Source organism: Agelaius tricolor, unplaced genomic scaffold, assembly GCF_023055355.1.
Source record: "Agelaius tricolor isolate 1412-34295 unplaced genomic scaffold, bAgeTri1.0.p SCAF_9, whole genome shotgun sequence".
In the NCBI taxonomy this organism is placed as follows: Eukaryota; Metazoa; Chordata; class Aves; order Passeriformes; family Icteridae; genus Agelaius; species Agelaius tricolor.
The window spans coordinates 37,606,062-37,626,766 of record NW_027269269.1 but is presented as its reverse complement, the minus strand read 5'-3'; the positions used below and the strand labels follow the sequence as shown (position 1 = coordinate 37,626,766).

Below are 20,705 nucleotides of genomic sequence, written 5' to 3'. Positions count from 1 at the left end.
CACAGCCCTGTCCCCACATTGCCCCTGTGCATTTGAGGAAAAGCCTCCTCAGAAGGGGATGCAGTGCTGCTGCCCCTCCAGTCACCCTCTCCACATCCCCATGGACTCACTTTCCTACCCAAACCCTGGCCTCAGGTTGTGCCAGGGAGGTTTAGGATGGCCCCAGCTCCCTCCTTTCCCCATAAGAGAGAAGCTCCATCCCTCCATCATCTCAGTAACCTCCACTGGAGCTGCTCCAGGAGCTCCATGTCTCTCTTGCCCTGAGGAGCCCAGGACTGGACACAGCACTCCAGATGTGCCTCATGGGGTAGTGAGTAGAGGGGCAGGATCACTCCCTGACCTGCTGGCCAAGCTCTTCCTAATGCATCCCAGGATCCCACTGGCCTCCTTGGCCACAAGGACACTGCTGGCTCAGGGATAATCTGTTCTCCACCAGGACCCTCTGATCCTTCTCAGAGATGCTTCTCTCACCTGAGCCTTGCCTTGGTACTGAATCAACAAGGTTTACCAACAGACTTGCAGGTGGAGATGAATCCATCTTCTGAAAACTAGAATCAGGGATTTTTTGCTGCCCACTTACTCATAGGCTCACCTGCATACACAAGCAATGATACTGATTTTTTCCCCTCCTGAACCATAAAATAGATAAGCTCAAGCACCTACTCGTGCATTTGTAGAGGGGGTTTGGAACAGCTGGAGGATATGGAAGAAAATAATAAAAAATAATAAAAACACAAATAAAACCAACCTGTCCTATGACACCCAGTTATCACTACACATAGGCCATTTAATAAACCTACTCTGAACTTTGGCTTATTTCTCAGCTTGAGTTTAAAATCAAACCTAAACCTTTCTTCACACTGGGCAGCCTTCAGCTCAGCTATAGAAGTTACTCAATTTTCACTTCAAGAGCTAAAAGCACATACTTTTAACTTTTGTCTGTATCTTCCACTCATCCCATCCTCCCCCAGATTTTTTCAGTGCAACTCAGCAACTTTCAGCTACTCACATACAGCCCCGCAGTATTTTTGGCAGAGACAGAGATTTCTTGTCATGGTAGACTGATACAAGTTTAAAAAATACAAAGGCTGTTCTGATTTATTATGTATAATTACTACTTGCATTTCAGAATTAAAACCCTTTATCAGTCTGATCCAACTTTATAAAGAAATCATAACAAGGCAGTGTAGTATTACAAATTTATTGAGTTTCGTCAAAGTAATTTTTCAGCATTGAAAATTTCACACATATAAAACAACTTCTATGCATTAAAACCAAAGTATGGATTCTTTTTTAAATTTAAAGCAAATGCTGTGCTTTTTTAAACATCTCATGAACCAAATTCTTCAGTTATAAAGCTGATAAAAATAATTGATACACCACTAGAGTTTTTTTCTTCAACATGTGAAATTCATCTCTTTGGGAAACAATACTTTTTAAAATTGTATCATGAAAGATACAGACCTGAAAAAGGATAAACAATCATACACAAGGCATAAATGTTACACAGAGTAACTCAGACATTTTATAAAGAGATCTGGAAAAGTACCTAAAATAGTGATATTTATTTAGTATAAAATTTCAATAATAAAATATTGCTCATAATAAATAAGAAAACATGAGTTTTATTAATACTGTTCTCCCCTTAAAGCTCTCTTGGATGTAACAGGATCAGACCTGATCAAAAGTCAAATTTTTATTTTGTCCTCTGTATGAAGGAGGCAGGTTTACAGGCTTCAGGTCATTCTTTGCTAGAAACAATTTTATTATAAACAAAACACAGAATTCATTTCAAGGCTCATGCGTAGTTATGGGAAAAAAATAATAATCCCCAAATGTGAATAAACCTTATTACAGCAGATTTTAATACCCAAAATATTTGCCTTTTTTGTTAAACCCAAAGTGGAATAAGACTTCCCAGGGATTATGAATACAAAGAGAAAGCTGCCCAAGTTTTCTCAAAAGCTTCTAAATAGGGGTGAAGCTGTACTTAAAGGTTATCAATGCTGTTAGGGACAGTTTGCTCTAGGGGGGATGGAAGTTGTTTCCCTTTAGATGGGGACGTTGGCTTTCGTCCCTGCTCTTCCCATCTGCAGGCAGGGCAGCTTGGAGCAGTTCTTGAGCAGCTGCTCGATGGCGATGTGGCGCACGTTGAGCTCGGAGGCCAGGGAGTCCTTCTCCTGCACCTGCTGGGCCAGCTCCTCAAACACATCTGCAACAACAGCACTGGGTCAGTGCACTTGGGCCCTGCACTGACACAGCCTTAGGAAGCTGTGACAAACACCACTGGGGAAGAGGCACAGACATTTATTTAAGTGGGATCATGCACAGGAGCTCTGCTTTTCCTGGTCCCAGCACAGCTTTGTATGCATGGCAAACTGAACAGCATCACTTTGTTTCTAGTTATAGACAACCTGAGCCAAGGTGGGTCTGTACAGAATTGAAAACAAAGCTGACTCTGGCCTGTATCAGCAGCAGTGTGGCAGCAGGACCAGGGCAGGGATCATCCCCCTGTGGGATGGGCACTGGTGAGGCCACACCTCAATCCTGTGTTCAGTTTTGGGCCCCTCACAGGAAAGACATTGAGGGGCTGGAGTGTGTCCAGAGAAGGGCAACAGAGATGGGGCAGAGTCTGGAGCACAACAGTGATGAGGAGCAGTGAGGGGACTCAGCCTGGGGAAAAGGAGGCTCAGGGGGGACATTATCATTCTCTACAACTTCCTGACAGGAGGGTGAAGCCAGGCAGGATCAGGCTCTTCTCCCAGGAAACAAGTGACAGGATGGGAGGAAATGGCCTTAGTTTACACCAGGCAAAGTTAGATTGGATATTAGGAAACATTTCTTCATGGAAAGGGCTGTCATGCACTGAAAACAGGCTGCCCAGGAAGTGGTGGAGTCACCATCCCTGAAGGGATTTAACAGACATGGAGATGTGGGATTTAGGAACCACTTGGTTTTGGGGGAGACTTAGCTGTGCTGGGTTAATGGTTGCACTTGATGATCTTAAGGGTCATTTTTCAACCTTAACAATTCTATGGTTCTAGTAAAATTCTTGAAGAGAATACTGTGCCAATTTGCAGCACCAAAGCAGATTACATAATGAAATCACTCTATATCACACATTCCCAAGCAAAACAAGAGACTTCTGTTAAAAATTTAACTGGCAGAAAGGCAATCAATTTCTTCTTTAAAACCAGACCTTTTTTTATGACAAAGCACCACAAACCCAAAACAAAGAGTATTGAAAAATTCTCACCCTGGATTTGCTTGAGCAGTTTTTCATTAAGTTGCTTTAACTCTCCTAGAGTCATTGTAGTCACTGCAACAATAAAATCTGTTATTACTACTACCAAAGTCACACAAGCATCCCTAAGCAGACTCCTATTTTCTCAAGATTTTCTCCTATTTACATCCTAATAAATCAACAGATGAGTGGCAGTAAGTCAGAGGCAATAGTGATTTGGGGAAAATCTGAAAATTCTCTTTTTAATGTTGACACAGACAAGGATTTACTTTATTAGAAAACCCTCTCTTCAATGTTAAAAAGGTGGAAAATCAAGCCCTGAAAACAACAGCATCCAGAATCAGAACTGCTTGGCACATTTAAATACTATACCCTCCTCTGACTGCAAAACACAATTTCCCCAGTGTAACCCATGAAAGCACATCTGTTAAATTGTGGACAATTAAAAGGGGACAATTCTGAGCTAACTCCTGCTATGTTTCCCAGCCTGCAAGAAGCAGCTTCCTGACAGAATTTTCAGCATGTGGCTCCCTGTTTTGGTCATCAAGGTTTGTGCTTTATGCACATAGGAATAACTTGCACAGTTTCCACTGAGTATCTCAGTGACAAATGATGAAGGACAATCCTGGCTTGATGAAGACCAGCATATAAAAATAGGTTTCCTTCTGTGCTCCTGGTGAGAACTATAAGATCCTCTGTATCATTCAAAAACCCTTTTGTATCTCAGGTTGTGTGCATTGATCACCCTCACAGAAAACACACATTAAGCCTCAGAGGAGGGAACTGTGGAAGTGCTCTTCACTGCCCTTGATCAACAGCAGGGAATCACTGGCCTGCTTCCTAGGGTTCCCTCAACCCTGCAGTGGGCACACATGGTGCCATGGCTGCTGCTGAGATGCCCTTGTCACCACGGTGAAGAAAAGTGACAATCTGAACACCACAGGGGGTACTGGGCACTGGCACAAGCTTTATGACCTTGCAATTCTAAAATACTATTTTTAAACTTCAGCAAAGCTGTTTCTGCTGCAGCTTAGCAAAGCTCTCATCGCATACTCGAGAGAAAAAACGATGCTGCAGCTTTTTTTCCAGAGATTTCTCTGTGCAAAAGGTTTCTACATGGCAAATTTTAAGTCCTGAATTCTGAAAAAGATGGGTTTTAGCTACCCACTGGATTATTTGATTATCCTAAGCCTTCCCTTTCAAACTTTCTCAGAGCTGGCAGTTGTGGGATGTTAAATTGCTGACAGTACTGCCAAACCAAAGAAGCTGGCAATAGCTAAGACTTGGTACTTGAGACATAATCCCAGCTAAGAATAAAACAGATTCACCTTTCTCCTCCATCAGTCAGGTAAAATGGTGCTCCTGCCTACCTTCAACTATCAATAAACCTGAAAAGTCCCTTCTCATACTTTACCACTCTTCAACCACCATAAAAACCCTGACTAAATTTAATATAGTAATTAAGAGCTAAAAATGTCAAGATTTCCCCCCCCCTTTTATGCCCAGTGGTAGGATGCTAATTCCCCATTCTTCAGTATTTTCATTAACATTTTGTCATCTGGCAGACAGACTGGTTCACATGTTTCATGTGAGTGTTTTGGGACAGGACTGTTTCATGGCACATTATTCTGATACAGAAGGGAAAGGGAGAAGGAACACTGAATTTAAATGGTAAAATATTATTCTATCCACAGCTAAGGCAAACTCTGAAAAAATACTGGCCAAGCTATTTGCATTTCCATTAATACTGTTTTTCAGTAGACAGCTATGTTGTTAAGACTGAAAGTATTGCAGTAAGAAAGTACCTAATTCTGGCAGTCTAAGTTTACATATAACATACAAACTTAATCATAGAGATTCCAAATGAATGTCTTCTAAAGGTAAATACTGCAAAATACAAGCAAAAATGCCTCAAAGCTGCATTATGTAGTCAGAAGAAAAAACCTGTTATTGTGCTCAATGCAGATTTAGGTTCCCATCCTGAAATCAAAGACTGGAGATAAATTCCAAGTCACTAACTTCAGTTAGACAACCCCATAAACCAGGTCAAGCTTCCATAATTCCTCTGTTATATGCTGTCCTGATTTATGTAATCCCAATTTATGACTCCACCAGCGGACAGGTGGTCAAACAGCCCAGTGTATCTGTTTTGATTTATGGCTTTAAGGCTACTAATTCACTACAAATGCAGCATGACACATCATGCAGCAGTTAAGTAAAATCCTCTCAAAAAGAATGAGAAATGACTCAGCTTTGCAAGGACAGAGTTGTCAGTTTGTTAAAAAAAAAGGGAGGCTAAAGAAGCCAATTCCAACTTTTTACAGTACCTCTTTCTCTGACTTTTCTGACATTCTGATTCCATTATTACTTTGTTTTTCATCACCTGTTTTTCCCTGGAATATTTTATCAGTGCTTTGTTTTCTTTCTCAGGTCTTTTGAAATTAGGAAACCCTCTCCAATTACTTCCCTCATTTACAAATGTAAGAGTGGACATACACCAGTTCAGGACCAAGTACTGCCTAAAAAGCAGGATGGTAACAGCACATACCTCCAGGAATCTATTCCTAACACATTTCATGCAGCCTGATTCCAGAGACACTAAAATATCCTAGCTTTTTCTAAAGATTTCTTCTAGGAAATTCGTTTCTAGGAAACTAATTTTCTGTTATTTTCACCATCACCACAGTCATCAAAAGAGAGTTCAGGTCTTCTGCTACAGCCTTTAAGAGGACATGGTGGCAGAAGGGCTTTCCCAGTTTCTCAAGCTCAACAAACACAAGGAAAAAACATATCCTGTAAAATGCACTGGAAAGTCTGCTACTATTATTTCCCAAGTTTGTTCTGCTACATGAACCTCTAATTTCCCCTGCTGTTTAGGGCAGGTCTCTGTGAAATGGAATTCAGGGCACTGTGCAAGTTCAATAAGAGAGAGATTTGCAGGAGCTGAGTAACCTCCACCTCCACAGGCAGGGCTGTGCAACTCCCAGGAATGACGTACGGAAATTAAATGTTCTGCATACATTAGACATGTCCTGTGTCAGACTGGGCTACAGCTAAGAGTAAAATAAAATTAAAATAAAATAATAACAAAACAAAAACCACCAGCCAAACCACCCTATTTGCTCAGCCAGGTAGCTCTTTTTTCCCCCATAGATTTTACATGCTGCACTTCAGGATGAGAACTAATGCCCTGTGGAGACATGAAGTGGTCAATAGGTATTTGAAAGAATGCCCTAGCTTGCTAGGCTGTGTGTAAATGGATGCATACTCACGTTCCTCCCTGCTGTGCTGAGGATGTCTCCTATGAACACTGGCAAGTGAATCCCCTTCAGCTTTTTCAGCTTTCTGGACCTGGCTGCGGTTGGGCCACAAAACGCTGCTGCAGCAGAAGGTAGCACCGAGTCTGAAATCAGTGGATTCTCTTGGTTCCAGCAGAGTCTGTGAGCAGCTTGAGATGCCTCCAGATTTCCCATCTATCCATTTTGCAGAGTATCTAGGTACTGGGGAGTCAAACTGTGGGAGTAGCTTTCTATCAGTCTGATGTCTGAAGCTAAAAAGCTGGTGTTGGGATGGTTTTGAACTCTCAGAATCAGAGTCTAAATCCTTGTTTTGTGCATATTGTATGATCCAGTTAATTTTTTTGCTCAAGATATTTTTTACTTCTGCATAAGGACTTTTAGAGAGCTTTGATCGTGGACAGTCCTGATTTGCTATTAAGTGGAATTTTTCAAAGCAGTCTCTGTGCCCCCTTAAAGATCTTGTATGTAGAAGATCTGACTTTGGTACTCCTGTAAAGACACAACAGAAAGAAGTTCACTTACTGCTAATTTTTTAATATCTTTACTCACAAGCAACCAAGAAAACAAAAACTTTAGTGATCAGTCTTATCACTGAAGCAAACAAGGGCACCTCACAGTCCAAAATTTGTGAAGTTTCCCTCAGGCTTGAGCCCTTGTCACCCAAAGTGTTGTGCACACCATAATCTCTGGAGCAGGACTTCAGCGTGTGCCTCTTGCACGGTGACAAAGATGAAGCAAACTGACAACTCCATACATGCTGCATCCCCCTACACACAAGTGTATAAGCTGCAGAAGTAAAATAAACCCAACTGTGTACCAGCAAGTTCTACAGAACAATCCTGAAGAGCAGTCTGACAGCACTCATACAAGCTTCCATCTTCTATGCATAATGTTATGAGCCATCTGCTCAAATACTGCAGGGTGCAGGCTTGTCTCATTCAAGTGGTCAAACATAACTTAGGTCTCAGTCACAGTTTATTATTTTGCACTGGTACAAGCCTGGAGCCTAGCTAGGGAAGCAAGCTCTAATACTGTCAATGCTTGCCAACATTAAACTGCCCTGAAATTCATTTAAGGTGTGCTGGTTTTGGCTGGGATAGAGTTAATTTTTATCACAGTGTAATATGGGGCTGTGTTTTGGATTTGCACTGCAGTGTTTTCATTATCCCTGAGCAGGGCTTACACACAATCAAGGCCCTTTCTGCCTCTCTCACCACCCTGACAGCGAGTGGGCTGGGGGTTGCAAGGAGCTGGGAAAGGACACAGGTGGAACAGCTGATCCCAACTGACCCAAGGGATATCCCACACCAGATGGCATCATGCTCACTGTATAAAGCTGGGGGAAGAAGGTGGAAGGGAGGAATGCTGGAGTGATGGTATTTGTCATCCCAAGTCACCGTTATGCATGACAGGGCCCTGCTCTCCTGGGGATGGCTGAACACCTGCACAACCATGGGAAGCAATGAATGAATTCCTTATTTTGCTTTGCTTGTACAGGCAGCTTTTGCTCTCTCTTTGAAACTGTCTTTGTCTCAGCCCACAAGCTGAAATTCTCTCCCCATCCCACTGAGGTTAAACCATGACATCACACAAGATGGATGTTTATTCTCCTCTTTGCTCATCCTCCCTCAAAGGCTGTTCAAATAGCTACAGCAGGTAACTTAAACCTCTAAGTAACAGCTAGTGATTGACAGGTTAAAAAGGAACACAATCTGTGAAGATCTGCACTTGGTGAGTGAACACAGATGGTATGAGAAATGACTATTCCAGAAAGTTAATAGTGCCCCACTACAAAATTACTTTCTGCTACTTCAGTGGATATTTATTTTTCTTTACATACACAGTAGATTCAGAATCCAAGTCCAGAATAATAAACAGTTTGTCATTTATCTCAGTACCCCATACATTACTTGGGAGGGTCTCAATACAATGAAAACCAATTCTGTCTAACAAGTTTGTCACTGCAAATAACAATAACATACCTGTGAACCAGAGGTTGAAAGTGCTTAATGCTGAAGTATTTAAAACAACAAACAACGTAACTGTATCTCTGAATCTAGGCAACATGAACCAACCTGCAGCAATCCTATCTTTTAGCCATTAAAAGTGACTAAAATAAAAGAAAATCCATGAAATGCAACAGGCAACAAAATCTGATAACAGAGACATTTACAGACAGTCAGAACAAAGCTACATGTTACAACAAGTCTCAGTTCTAGTTGATTTACCCTCTTAAATTCTTGTGGTAAAGTGTAACCTCCCCACCCATACAATTAACAAATGATACAATGTTTTTGTTAAGTTACTGATTCCCACATAATCCCACACTAGTCTCAAAACTAATCTGAAAAGGTAAAATTTTCAACATGAAACTGAAAACAAACCCAAGCACTTCATTTTGATTATCTCACTTGCTGGTATCTGCTGTTTGAAGTTGGGAGTTCAAACATCTAGAGTAGCCATCACAAATTGTTGATTTTCCACTCTTTGGGCAGCACTGAAATTTAAGTGCATTATTTTCTGGCTGAGTTCCTGAGAGTGCACACAATTTATAGGGCAAAAATATCTAAAAAACTGGAAAATAAAAGAAAAAATCAGTGGAATTGATTTTGTTCTTAGCACCAGGGGAAAAAGGTAAAGTCATGAAAGCAGATGTTCCTTCTGTTCATGAGGTAACTATTAGAAGAAACAAAACTCAGATACTAACCAGAGGCAACTTTTAAGAAGGAAGTTCTGGAGTAAAGTACACTCTTTACTCCAGAAGTAAGAGTCAGGGGGCCCCTTTCAGTGGGGCAGTCAACATTCTCATCCACACCTCAAAATACTTTCTAACCTCTTTCAGCAAACAAATACTCACCAACTTCTCTTAAACTCTGCATAATCTGCTGCCTACTTGCAATGCTATTTTACCTCTCTTTCTTTACACAGACTTAAAAAACCCCAACAAACACTTCTATTGAGAAAAAGAAAGACAAGTCATTTGTTTTCATGACTTATCAGCACCACTTAAATAGAGCAAGCCTGCTTAACTGAAGTAGCCTGATGGGAACCTCAAGTCTTTAAGCCATCAAGGGAAAGCAAACACTGTCAAGTGAAATTATAAGGCAAATACATTCACAACACTACAAACCCTAGAAAACTAGAGTGATTTGTTGAATGTTACTTGCTTTACCCAAGTGATTCTTCAACATTCTACCTTGCTGCTGCTCATAGTGCTTTCTTTTACTTACAGAAAATAGTCAATGGGCTGAAAAACATGCTTTGCACAATTTTCCATACAATAATGCTCAGGAACCCACCTAACAAACACACCCACACAACAAATGACGGAGTACTGATGGTATCACTTAAAAAAAAAGAAATTCCTTTGAAGCTGCTTCATTATTTCAATGGGAATAAATGTTACTTGTCCAGTAGGAGAGGAGCATAAGACCACACAAAATACCCAACACACAAATTGTTACACAAAGAAAGAACAAGTGCAGCATGACCTCATGAAGCCCCAACTGAATTATGTCCAAGTCTTAAGCTCAAGGTTATTCAAGTGTTTCCTTCTGATGAATTTATCTTTTAAGAGTTCTGAACATTGCTAACTTCCCTCATCTAAAGGCATGCTGCTCAAAGAGATCTGTTTTATCTGAACTCAGTAATAGAGTGCCTGAAATGAGCAATTATTACAGAAGAAAAAAAACCCATGCTACTTCAAGGGTTTAAGCTTTGCTATTTATATGCCACACATTAGCCACAATGTCCCTCTTTCTGAGCACAGGGCAAGTTATTGCAGAACACTTCCAGTATAGATCAGAATTTACATCCTACCCCTTCTCCTATTCCACTGCAAAACCCTCAAAGGGGTCCTGTCTAAGGAATCTTGAATAAAGTAAGGAACTGAAAATGTGCAAATCCAAACCAGTTTTGCAGAGAACTGCTAACAGACCTGCTTCAGCTTTCACAGAACTGGTTTGGATTTTTACTGTAACAATCACACACAAAACTAAAACAACCATCCACTTCTCCTTTGTCCTAAGGTGACAATTAGTCCTTTCCTATGCAGAGAACATCAGCCATAACCTTCTGGAAGAGCTGAGCAGGGACAGCAGCTGCTGTGCCAGCACAAACTAACAACCACACACCAGAATTACAGCAAGTTAGGGTATGGTTCTCTGGAACAAATCCTTCTGTTGTGGGCAATACCATCAGCCTTATGAGGCAGAAAAGATGTCCATTTCTTTTTGGGAAGATTTCATACTCCACTCAGACTACTTCATATTTTTCCCTTCATCACAACTGCAGAAAAAGCCACAATCTGGTGAGCTGGCATGGACCAAGTGATATATAAAAATGATTCTGTTTTATTGCTTTATTCAACACTATACACCAACAGATGAATAAAGCATGGCAAAATTTCTGTACAAAACAAGAAGCAATACTGCAATTTTGATAAACAGCTATTGTGAGTTTCAGGGACTTTCACAGGGTTTCAGTTCTGTCTTCACATTTCTGTTTGCTAACATCAACCTCAATCTTTCTTACTTTTTGTCTGTTTCTTCAAGTCTGCAATCATGAAACCATCAACTTCCCCACTCCCCCATTTGCAGGTATGTACATTTGCTCCTTGTCTTACTTTCCAAGAACAGGACTGCAGACTATGCCCAAGTACACTCTAAGTTTCATATTTACTTTTTCAGAGAAGGAAAAAACCCCTCAAAAAGCAACAAAAATGCCACCCAACAACCACCCAGAGAAGTTTAATCTGCAGGGAAAAAAAAATCCCACAAAATTCACTAATGTCTAGAAGACCATATCTAACAAACTTAAGACAGCACAGATGCTATTAGGAAACAAGCTCATGCCAGAGATCATTCCTCAAGTGCACATGATTCACAGGCTGATGTCTGCCAAACCTCCAGACAAATCATAAAACAACCTAAGTGCTTACAATCCATTATTTGTTTCTGATTCTAGTACCTCATGTGTCCTAGATGAAATATAAACATATCGCTTAACAATATCTTTGTATATATTGACTTGACAGGACATCCTACATAAGTGCGTAATTCTTAGGCACAAAAAAAACACCTCAACCCAAACCCTGACTTTCAATTAATAAGCTATGCAAGGCAGCCAGTCAACATGACTCTTAATTCACTCCTACAAAGTAATTTTGTAAATTCAGGCAGTTTAATACACATTTTTTTAACTTCTATTTATTCATAACTGTAAAGAAGCTGAGAGCAGGGAGAATATTTACAAGATAACCAGGTGAGCAATAACATCTCAACAATTCTACCCCATTTTAAGGCATTTGTACTTGAAAGTAAATTAGTTTTCATCATATTAAAGTTTTTTGCTTTCTGGCTCTTTTGACAGTAAGAAATCTACAAAGACTATTTCTGCCTTTGCAACTGATTCACTGAGAACTATGTATAACTCCTCTTCATTATAAAGACACAGAACTAAAAGTGAAATGTTTGCTCATGTTTATATAAAGCTGGCTAGAAGAGCTGTCCTATTTGGAGATTATAATAGTAATCAACAAGTCCAATTTTAAAAGGAATGTTCTTGAATACCAAGATTATTCCACATCCCTTCACAAATGTTTCCATGGAAAAAAATAAATCAGTGATCATTAGCCTGCTTATCTTCAACACTGTGGGTTTTTTCATTTGTTTGCTATTCTCCAAAAAAACAAAAAAAAACCAATAAAACTTCTTATTTGGTCTTTCAGATCCATCAGTTGGAAATAACATTAAAGAAAGCTTAGATTCCCTTCTTAGCATTTTCTAATGTACTGCTATAAACTAATTTATTTTTTGCAATGGTGAATAGCAGCTGAAGTAGAAAATCCCCCCTGAATCTAAGATGAACTCAAATTAACAGGAATATTTGTAGACATATGAATAGTCAATGATAAGTTTGTACTACGCCATTAGTTACTCAAAGCCTCCCTAAAGAATTTACAAATACTTATGGGTAAAGATTTATACCTGACCATCTCTTCTGCCTCCAGTTTGAGTTAGCTGTGGAGACCTAACAGGCAACAGGTCATTCCTTCCTTCTCAGACACAATTCACCTCACCTGAAACACTGAACTCCAGAGGGATTTGTGACAGACACCTCTGCTCTTCTCCTTTAATCCCAGAGTAAGCAAGAACCCTTGCCTGTGGCTGCCCACTTTCAGAGCCCTGGTCTCCACTGTGTGCTCCCAGATGTTCCAGCTGCTGCTCCCCTCAGCTGTGCACATCAGGAGCACTCTGTAAACAGGGATGTTCAGCCAGCTCATGGAACAGCTCCTGGACATCTGTGAGTGTCCACTGGGAGCACAAAGGTCAGATGAGCTGCAGTGTGGTTTACCTCGTGTGCAGACAGAAAGGCTTCTTCACAAGACACTCAGTGTTCATGTCTGTTTATTTCAAGCCACTGCTGCATAGGCTGCTTACCAAGAGTGCTGAAAGAGTCCCAGAAAAGCAGATCCCAAGGCCCGTTCAAAATGCATGAGACAAAAGCGGCCCATGATAACCTAAGACAACAAGTTATCCACATGTCTAAATGACAAAAACCTGATACTGTACAATTCTGCCAACATTGAGAAGCGGGATCATTAGAGATGTGTATCTCCAGTACATCTGCTTGACAAGATGTAAAGCCAACTGCTACTTTTAAGGGTTTACATGCAATCTCATTTGAGAGTTCAATCCTATGATTTATTAGACTGGCTAGAAGGAAGATGCCAGTGCCATTCATTAACTTCTAAAACCAGACACTTTGCAAATACTAGATATTATCTTGTTCATAAATTAAAGTTCTCTCCTCGCTTTCATAAGATAATGCCAGTACTTTCCATATATCAAGTGTGCACACAAATCACCTCCCACTACATTCCTATCAGCTCATTTGTATTTTAGCACAGAGCAAAGATATCAGACAGAAGAGAAATCCAGCTGGCCCCTTAAATATATTTTCAAAAATCATGTTCCTTATAAACTACTTTACTAAGAAGAATTTGCTACTGTATTAAACAAAGCAATGACTGATGAAAACTTCACTACTGAAAATATTATATACTTTGTAAGAAAAATCAGTTAAATAGACAACCAGAAGAGAGTGGAAGTCATAAGCTGGAATTTCTGCAGTCTGGATGATGCCAGGTAACATAAATACTCAATTATCCTGTTTGCATGGACAAACCTCCCAAATCTGCACATTAAGAATGCAAAAATGTTTTTATTGAACCAGCTCCACATCTTAGCATTACTCAGTGGCACTTGTATAGCATTCAGATCCAGAACATCTCCAATCATGCTCAGACCTGAATTTGTAGTTAAGAGCTTTAGTGAAAACTGCAGCTAATTTCACATGTCCATTCAACTTTGCAGAAATGAGTCATACCCCTGGCCTGCAAATGCTACCTTGAAATGAGTTCTCACCTGTCTAGTCTAAAGGGCAACAATGGAAATTTTTAGCTTTTATTGCCAGAATTATCTATTTTATTGTTTATCATTTTATTAACACTGTAAAAATAAGAATGTGTAATATTCTGGAACAGAATTAAATCAAACAGTGATTTCCACTTGTTTCAACTATACCTTACAAAACATTTTATTTCAGTGAGATATTCTTCTGTAGGGTGTAAAAAGGAAAAAAAACCTGAAATTCCAATGCTTACACATTTGCAACAACTAAACCCACCCCCTCCTTTTTTTTTTTTTTTAAATGAACACAGAATGAGAATATTATACAAGATTTTACAGACCTTAACAGGAAAAAAGCTATGTGGTAAGACAGATTTATTTATAACATAATATCCTTGCCTCAGCCTGGAGACTCAGATGCACTAACCTGATGCTGAAATTGCCTCAAAGCTGAGTCTATCAGCACTTTAAAGGACCATGGAAACCTAACTACTTCAACATAAATCAGGGGAATGGATGCCCAGTACTTACACTGTCTCTTATGTTACAGGACCTGGGATGGGAACTGTCATTTGCTATTCAGCTGTTCAGCTCTAAACAGAAATGGAAGTGAGCCAGTTTGCTTGTCAGCCAGCATTCTCCAAGATGTTATTGTAGTTAGCAGCACTGGACAAGCAAAAGAGTAAAAAATCATCTCAAACAATCACGTTTTCCACTTCTATTACCATTTGCCACCATTACAGCTCTTGAATGTGAGGAAACGCAGGTTTAAGAAATACCAGTATAAACCCAATTAAAGACAGACACACTATGTAAAGTAATGTAAAGATAAGTCATAATTGTTATAGACTTCCAAGTTTGATGTTCAAACAAAAACATTCAAGTATTAAGATCCTGAAGCTGGTATTTGCAGAGGATGCCAGGACACAGCTGCCTTGTGCAATGCCTTCCCGTGGGAAGGAACCTGAGCACCTCTGAGCAGCACCACAGGCAGGAGCCTCTGGCTGCTGCTGTGTGAGGGGTGACACACGGGATACACGGTCACACAGAGCCACAGACTGCCTTGGGCTGGAAGGAACCCTAAAGATCATCTCATTCCAGCCCCCTGCCATGGGCAGGGACACCTTCCACTAGAGCAGGGTGCTCAGAGCTCCATTCCACCTGTCCTTAAAACACTTCGAGGGATGGAGCATCCAGAACTTGGAAATGCTACAGCTGGAGTTTCAAAACACCATATTCAGGCAGAGGATTTTGTTTTGTTGATGTATACATTTACAGACAGTTTTAATACATACACAAGTGTGTATTTTTCAGTTTTCAGGCATTTCTTCCCACCCCTGGTATCACAGCAGATTTGTTAGTACTGTGCCTCTGCTAGCAGAGTTCAGTTAATCATTTTCTCATATTCTAATGAAATTAAAAAGAAGAACTTTGTTTCCACTAACACACACAACACGTGATTTCCTGGCTTATGCAAACCAGCTACAGATGAATTTAAAACATTTCCTGTTTCAATCCACTGATTACTACTGTGACACCTACTCAGAAAAGCAAACAATGCACCATCTCTGATGCTCGCTTCATGTGCACAAGGCAAACAAAGCCCAGCACTAAAGTCCAACAGATCCTGCCCACCAGGATATTCTAAACCCCATGTACAACTTTAAAAACACTGTCCACAATCAGCTTCATTTTTCAAAATGTTTAGTATTTCACATGTAAGTGCTTTGCATATTTTAAACTTTAAGAAGCACATTAATATTCTGTTGTATCACCTGACTATGAACCTTCAGACACAAAAGCTAGTTGGGCAACAGAAGGATTTAGGTGTAGCTGAGTACACTCAGCTTCCCTGAGTGTGAATCCTCAAGCTGGATGAGCCAGTGCAACTGGAAAAAAAATCCTGCCCTTTGCAGAGACAACACTGCTCTCACCCCTTCTAGACTGAAGACCAGAACCACTCAACTCTGCTGAGCATGTTGCTCTTTCCTTGTTTAAGAAAGACAGAAGACATTTAACAGGGTTAAGTTCAAACCTGCATGTTGGCTTTAGTTATTCCAATGCCCACGTTCTCTTTTCTTCTCTCCTTGCTATAACTCTTTCAGTCAGCTTCAGAAAAATAGATCCTATAATCCATATGTATCCCTCCTGAATAAATTCTGGGACAGACACTACAGCTGATCTCCCAGTTACACTCAAACCAGCAGTTTCTGTGAATTAACTGAACTTAGTAAGAAGCATAATCACAGTTTATTTCACTAAAATACTAAAAATCTATTATTAGAAAAATTATGATGGAGACCTGATATCTGATTAAAATGAAAGGCTTTATGGCACAGTAACTGACTTCCTCAAATAGAAATTCAACAGTTATTTAATCAAGACAGAAGACAGATTAAGCTTTCTGTATAGCAGTATTCTCTATAAAGGACTATAAAAGAAACACAATTTCCCCCCCAGTTATGTAACATTACCAAGATACCATCCAAACATAACAAAGGTTACAAATAAACACTCCAATGTCAGGAAAGTAAGGGCTGAGCCATGTCATAACACTAATCCAGACACCAGTCATTACTGGACATGGGGATGGTCTCCAAGTCCCCCATTTTTAATTCCTCCTCTTACTGACCCAAGGCAATCAACATCACCATTGAGACACAGGCAAACCTGTACAGCTGCTGAATTCACAGATGCCAGGAGCTGCAGAGATTCATCATCACTAGATTACACTGTCATTAAGTAAATTATATTTCTGTAGTATTTTATTCACAGACACTTGAGAAAGTCTGTTTTGAGGGTTCAGCTGCATCAGTTCCCAGCACAGGGACTTGCCATGCCCAGGTTTAAGCAGTCACATGCTGCTGGCATGAGGGGAAACAGAATTGTCCTCAGCAGTTTTGTTAATATGATGCCCTGCTAAAAAAAGAAAGCTGGGAAGCCTACTTCCAGAATTTCATGCCTAGACTCACAAACCACAAGTATATTTAGGTCAGAAAAGACCTTCAAGAGTCCAACTGCAAACCTAAGACAGCCAAGCCCACTGCCAGCCCTTGCACATCATCTGTAACTCTCCTTTCTATCCCAACCCAGCTCCTGGTGCACACTGCATGGTCAGGAAAGATGGAAGAGGTGCCACACATTCCAATTAAGTCAGACAGCACTTAACACATGGAAGTTAACAGGGTGCTGCAAACAGTGGGAGTACTCAAGCATCCTGCAAGATGCTGAGCTGTGACTAATAGCCTGCCTGCTCTCCAACAGCAGCTATTTCCTGCTTCTCTGAGGGAGAAGTTCCACACCAAAAATGAGCAAGCCTGTCTTAGCTGTTGCATGAGTATCTTTTTTAGAATTGCCTACTTCACTTCCTGAAATACTTAATTTATGTATGGGTTTTAATTGCTGACAGTTTTAAATAAGATGCTACATAAAAAGACAAACTATCAGCGAGATCAACACTCATTTGTAAGTGTGGGATAACACATCTACAGGAGTTGATGCAACTTGCAGCTGATTCTGTTCAACAAGTTTTAATGTATCTGAACTCCATTAAAACATAACCAGGAGGTCAGTATGAAAACATCCAGCATAACATTGTGCTTTAGTGAATCACCCAGTTCATGCTGTACCCAGGGCTGCCAAAAGACTTATTTGAGACACATAAAAATCAGTCTTTGTCACAAAAAAAATACAGGAATGTAGAGATATGTCAAAAGTAGGAAAAGTGTACCATACCAGAGGTATGGTAAAGAGCTGACTCATGCAGTAGCTCAGCTAAAAAGCCTTATAATGAATCTATATAAAAAGTCATTGACACAGCCTCTGCCACTTTTAAGCCTCTCCTCCCTATGAGCAGTAACAGTACATCTTTTCAAAGTGGTACACAAAAGCTAGACTATCAGAAATTGAGGCATTTTGATGTTAACATGATCAAAGATATGTATACTTTTATTATGCAAAATAAAAGAATGGCCTATAACTTCAGGGAAGCTTTTATCACTATTCTATTCCATGCAGCCTCCTTTTAACTGGAAATTTAGAAGATTATGTAAAGGTTTCCACAGATTAAGTCTTTCCTACCACCAAGGCTATTTAGAGCAAAAAATCCCAAACCTATTCCACTTAAAACACATGATCACTTTGTAAAGTCACAGCTATAACAAGCAGCTTTAACAAATCCACAGCTTATCTCAAACGACAGAGCACAGAAACCATCCAGCAATTTTTTAATGTGTTCTATCACTTTCAACACTTTCAAAACAAAACTAGATTAGTAGTGTAATGGAAGCACTTAATTCTCAGTGTGCTGGTATGTTTTCAAAGCCTAGAGAGAGAAACATCCTCTCTCCATATTGAGAAGTCTAAACCTAATATTCTAAAGCAATAAGAAAACTCAAAGAGACTGATTTAGGTTAGACAGCTGCTCTTGAGTTTCAACAAAAACTGCAAGTATACAGGCATGTCTCTTCTAAACAAAAGCAAAAAACATGGCAATTACTTCTGAAGTATCAAAATAGTGTTCAGATTGAAATACACTGCCTCTACAAGCAACAAAAATCTACTATCTGTTATCAAGAAATGATAACAGAAATGATGGGACTAATCACATAACACTGTTGAGATCCTCATATTCAATTGCCTCACAGCAACATAAATTACTCTGGGTAGTTATACCTACATACAACTGGGGAAGACCACTCTATGAAAGGGGAAGAAGTTACTTTGCTGCTCCAAAGACAAGCAATTTCACTTAAAAAGGGACAAACATAATCTACTATTCATTCATGCATGACGAAAAGCAACAAGAAGGGGAAATTCTTTACCGAAACTGGTTTAAAATTTTAAAAATACTATTCTGGAGGCCAAAATGGTTCTACAAGATTAGTCTTTTAAAAGATGGCAAGAACTCCTACTTTACAACCTGCTGACTTTAGGAAGCTTTGATAATGAACCCTGTTTTATCACATTACACATACCAACATTTTATGAAAACAAAAAGAAATTTTGAAATTTCTTTCATAATTTCAGAAAGAAAATATGAAAACAAGAATTCCTTTCCCCATTGCAGATCTAGTGAAAGCAGAGCGATCTGCTTCCAAAAACCCCGAATACCATGCTATAAAAATTGCAATTTGAGCTTGCTTTATACATAGACCCCCTCTAATGATTGAGCAAATAAAGGCAGAACGGGATTCAGACCGCAAGTCCAACATCAGCGGTCTAATGCCAGGAGATGGAATAAACACCAGGGCGTTCCAGAGGCTCTGGAAAGAGAGGGCTCACCTTCACGTCTGGAGGAGCAGCACCCACCTTTAGAGCTAAAAAACAAACTGATTTAAAACTTTATCTACAGACAGGCGTTTCCAAACCCGACGGAAGCCTTGGAGGAGCTCTCTGTGCGCCCAGCCCCGGCCGGGCTGGCCCAGGAAGGCTCCAGCTCCCATCGAACCTCACCTTCGATGTTCAGCTCGAAACAGACGTGGCAGAAGGAGAGCGTTTCCTTCTCGGTGCCCAGCTTGCAGACGCTGCAGATGTTGTCATCGTCCAAGTCGATGCTCACGAACTGCTCCTCGTTCATAGTGCCCTGCGGAGGGGGACAAGGCACGGCAGGGTCACTGCGGGAGCCACCGGGGCCGCGCCGCCGAGGGGGAGGGCCCGCAACGGGGGCGGGAGCGTCCCGGCAAAGTTTTCCCTACAGAGAAACTGAGGCCAGGCCGCACGTACCGAGATTTCCCCTTCCCTCGCCCGAAGGCTGCCCCGTCCCATCCCGTCCTGCTCCCCAGCAACTCCATCACCAGCTCCATCAGCGCTGCCCCCTCCCTCCCTTCCTTCCTCCCTCCCTCCTCCGCGCACCAGCGAGGCGGACGCCCCTCCACCGCCCGTACCGCGATATCCCCGGCTCTGTCCTATCCCCTCCCGCTAATCCTACCCCGATCCCGAATGCCAGCCCCGGTCCCGAATGCCAGCCCCGTCCCCTCTCACCGCCGCCCGCCCCGGCCGCGCTCCGCTTTGTCCGCCCTCCCGCGCCGCCGCCGCCGCCGCTCTCGGCGCCGGGCACCGCCCGCCGCTTCGTGCCGGCACCACGGCCCGGCGGCACGGGGGGACACCGGGGGGCTCGGACCGCGGCCCGCCGCACCCGAGCGGCTGGAGTCGCCTCGGAGCTGGGCAGCGAAGCGTGAGGAGCCAGGAGCTCCGGTTCTCCCGGGCCTGCGGGCGGGCAGAGAGGCGCAGAGCGGCCGCGCTCCCCCCGCAGCAGTTGGTCTGGTCTGCGCCGCGCGGGCGGTGGGCGGGCGGGGCTCCTGTCGCGACTGGCGCTGCCCGGCGTGACTCACCCGGAGCGCGCCTGCACCGCTGGCACGTGTGAAAAACGCCGATCACTTGTTGTTAAAATTTAAAAAATTTAATAGTAATAAAATGGTTATAAAAATAGTAATACAACTAGAGTAATAATAATAATTTGGGCAATTTGAATTAGGACAATATGAGACAATAGAGACAAAGAGTTACGGACAGTCCGGGTACCTCTTTCTGGGCAGCATAAGCCCGAAAAAGGACACATGTTAACAGAGGATTAACCCTTAAAAGCAATAGCCTGTTGCATATTCATACACCTCATACATGATGCATAAATTCCATTCAAACACAGGATTCTGTCTGGTCATCGTCAACTTCTTCTTCCGAATCCTAACAGCGCCTTCGAGGCGGGAAGAAGTTCGTTTCTTCTGATAAGAGAGCAATAATTTCTTTTTC

At 41.4% G+C, this 20,705-nt stretch overlaps 1 protein-coding gene across 1 annotated transcript; it reads right to left on the bottom strand.

Annotated features, from left to right (window-relative positions):
- Positions 1-1,185: 1,185 nt before the first annotated feature.
- Positions 1,186-20,213, bottom strand: CUNH21orf91 (chromosome unknown C21orf91 homolog). The gene is made up of 5 exons (XM_071433671.1): positions 19,938-20,213; positions 19,410-19,539; positions 6,517-7,032; positions 3,257-3,319; positions 1,186-2,212 (listed from the first exon to the last, which is right to left on the bottom strand). Exons 2-5 carry the CDS (start codon positions 19,531-19,533, stop codon positions 2,052-2,054), a joined length of 864 nt encoding a protein of 287 aa, XP_071289772.1. The 5' UTR covers positions 19,534-19,539; positions 19,938-20,213; the 3' UTR covers positions 1,186-2,051.
- Between the last annotated feature and the right edge of the window lie 492 nt (positions 20,214-20,705).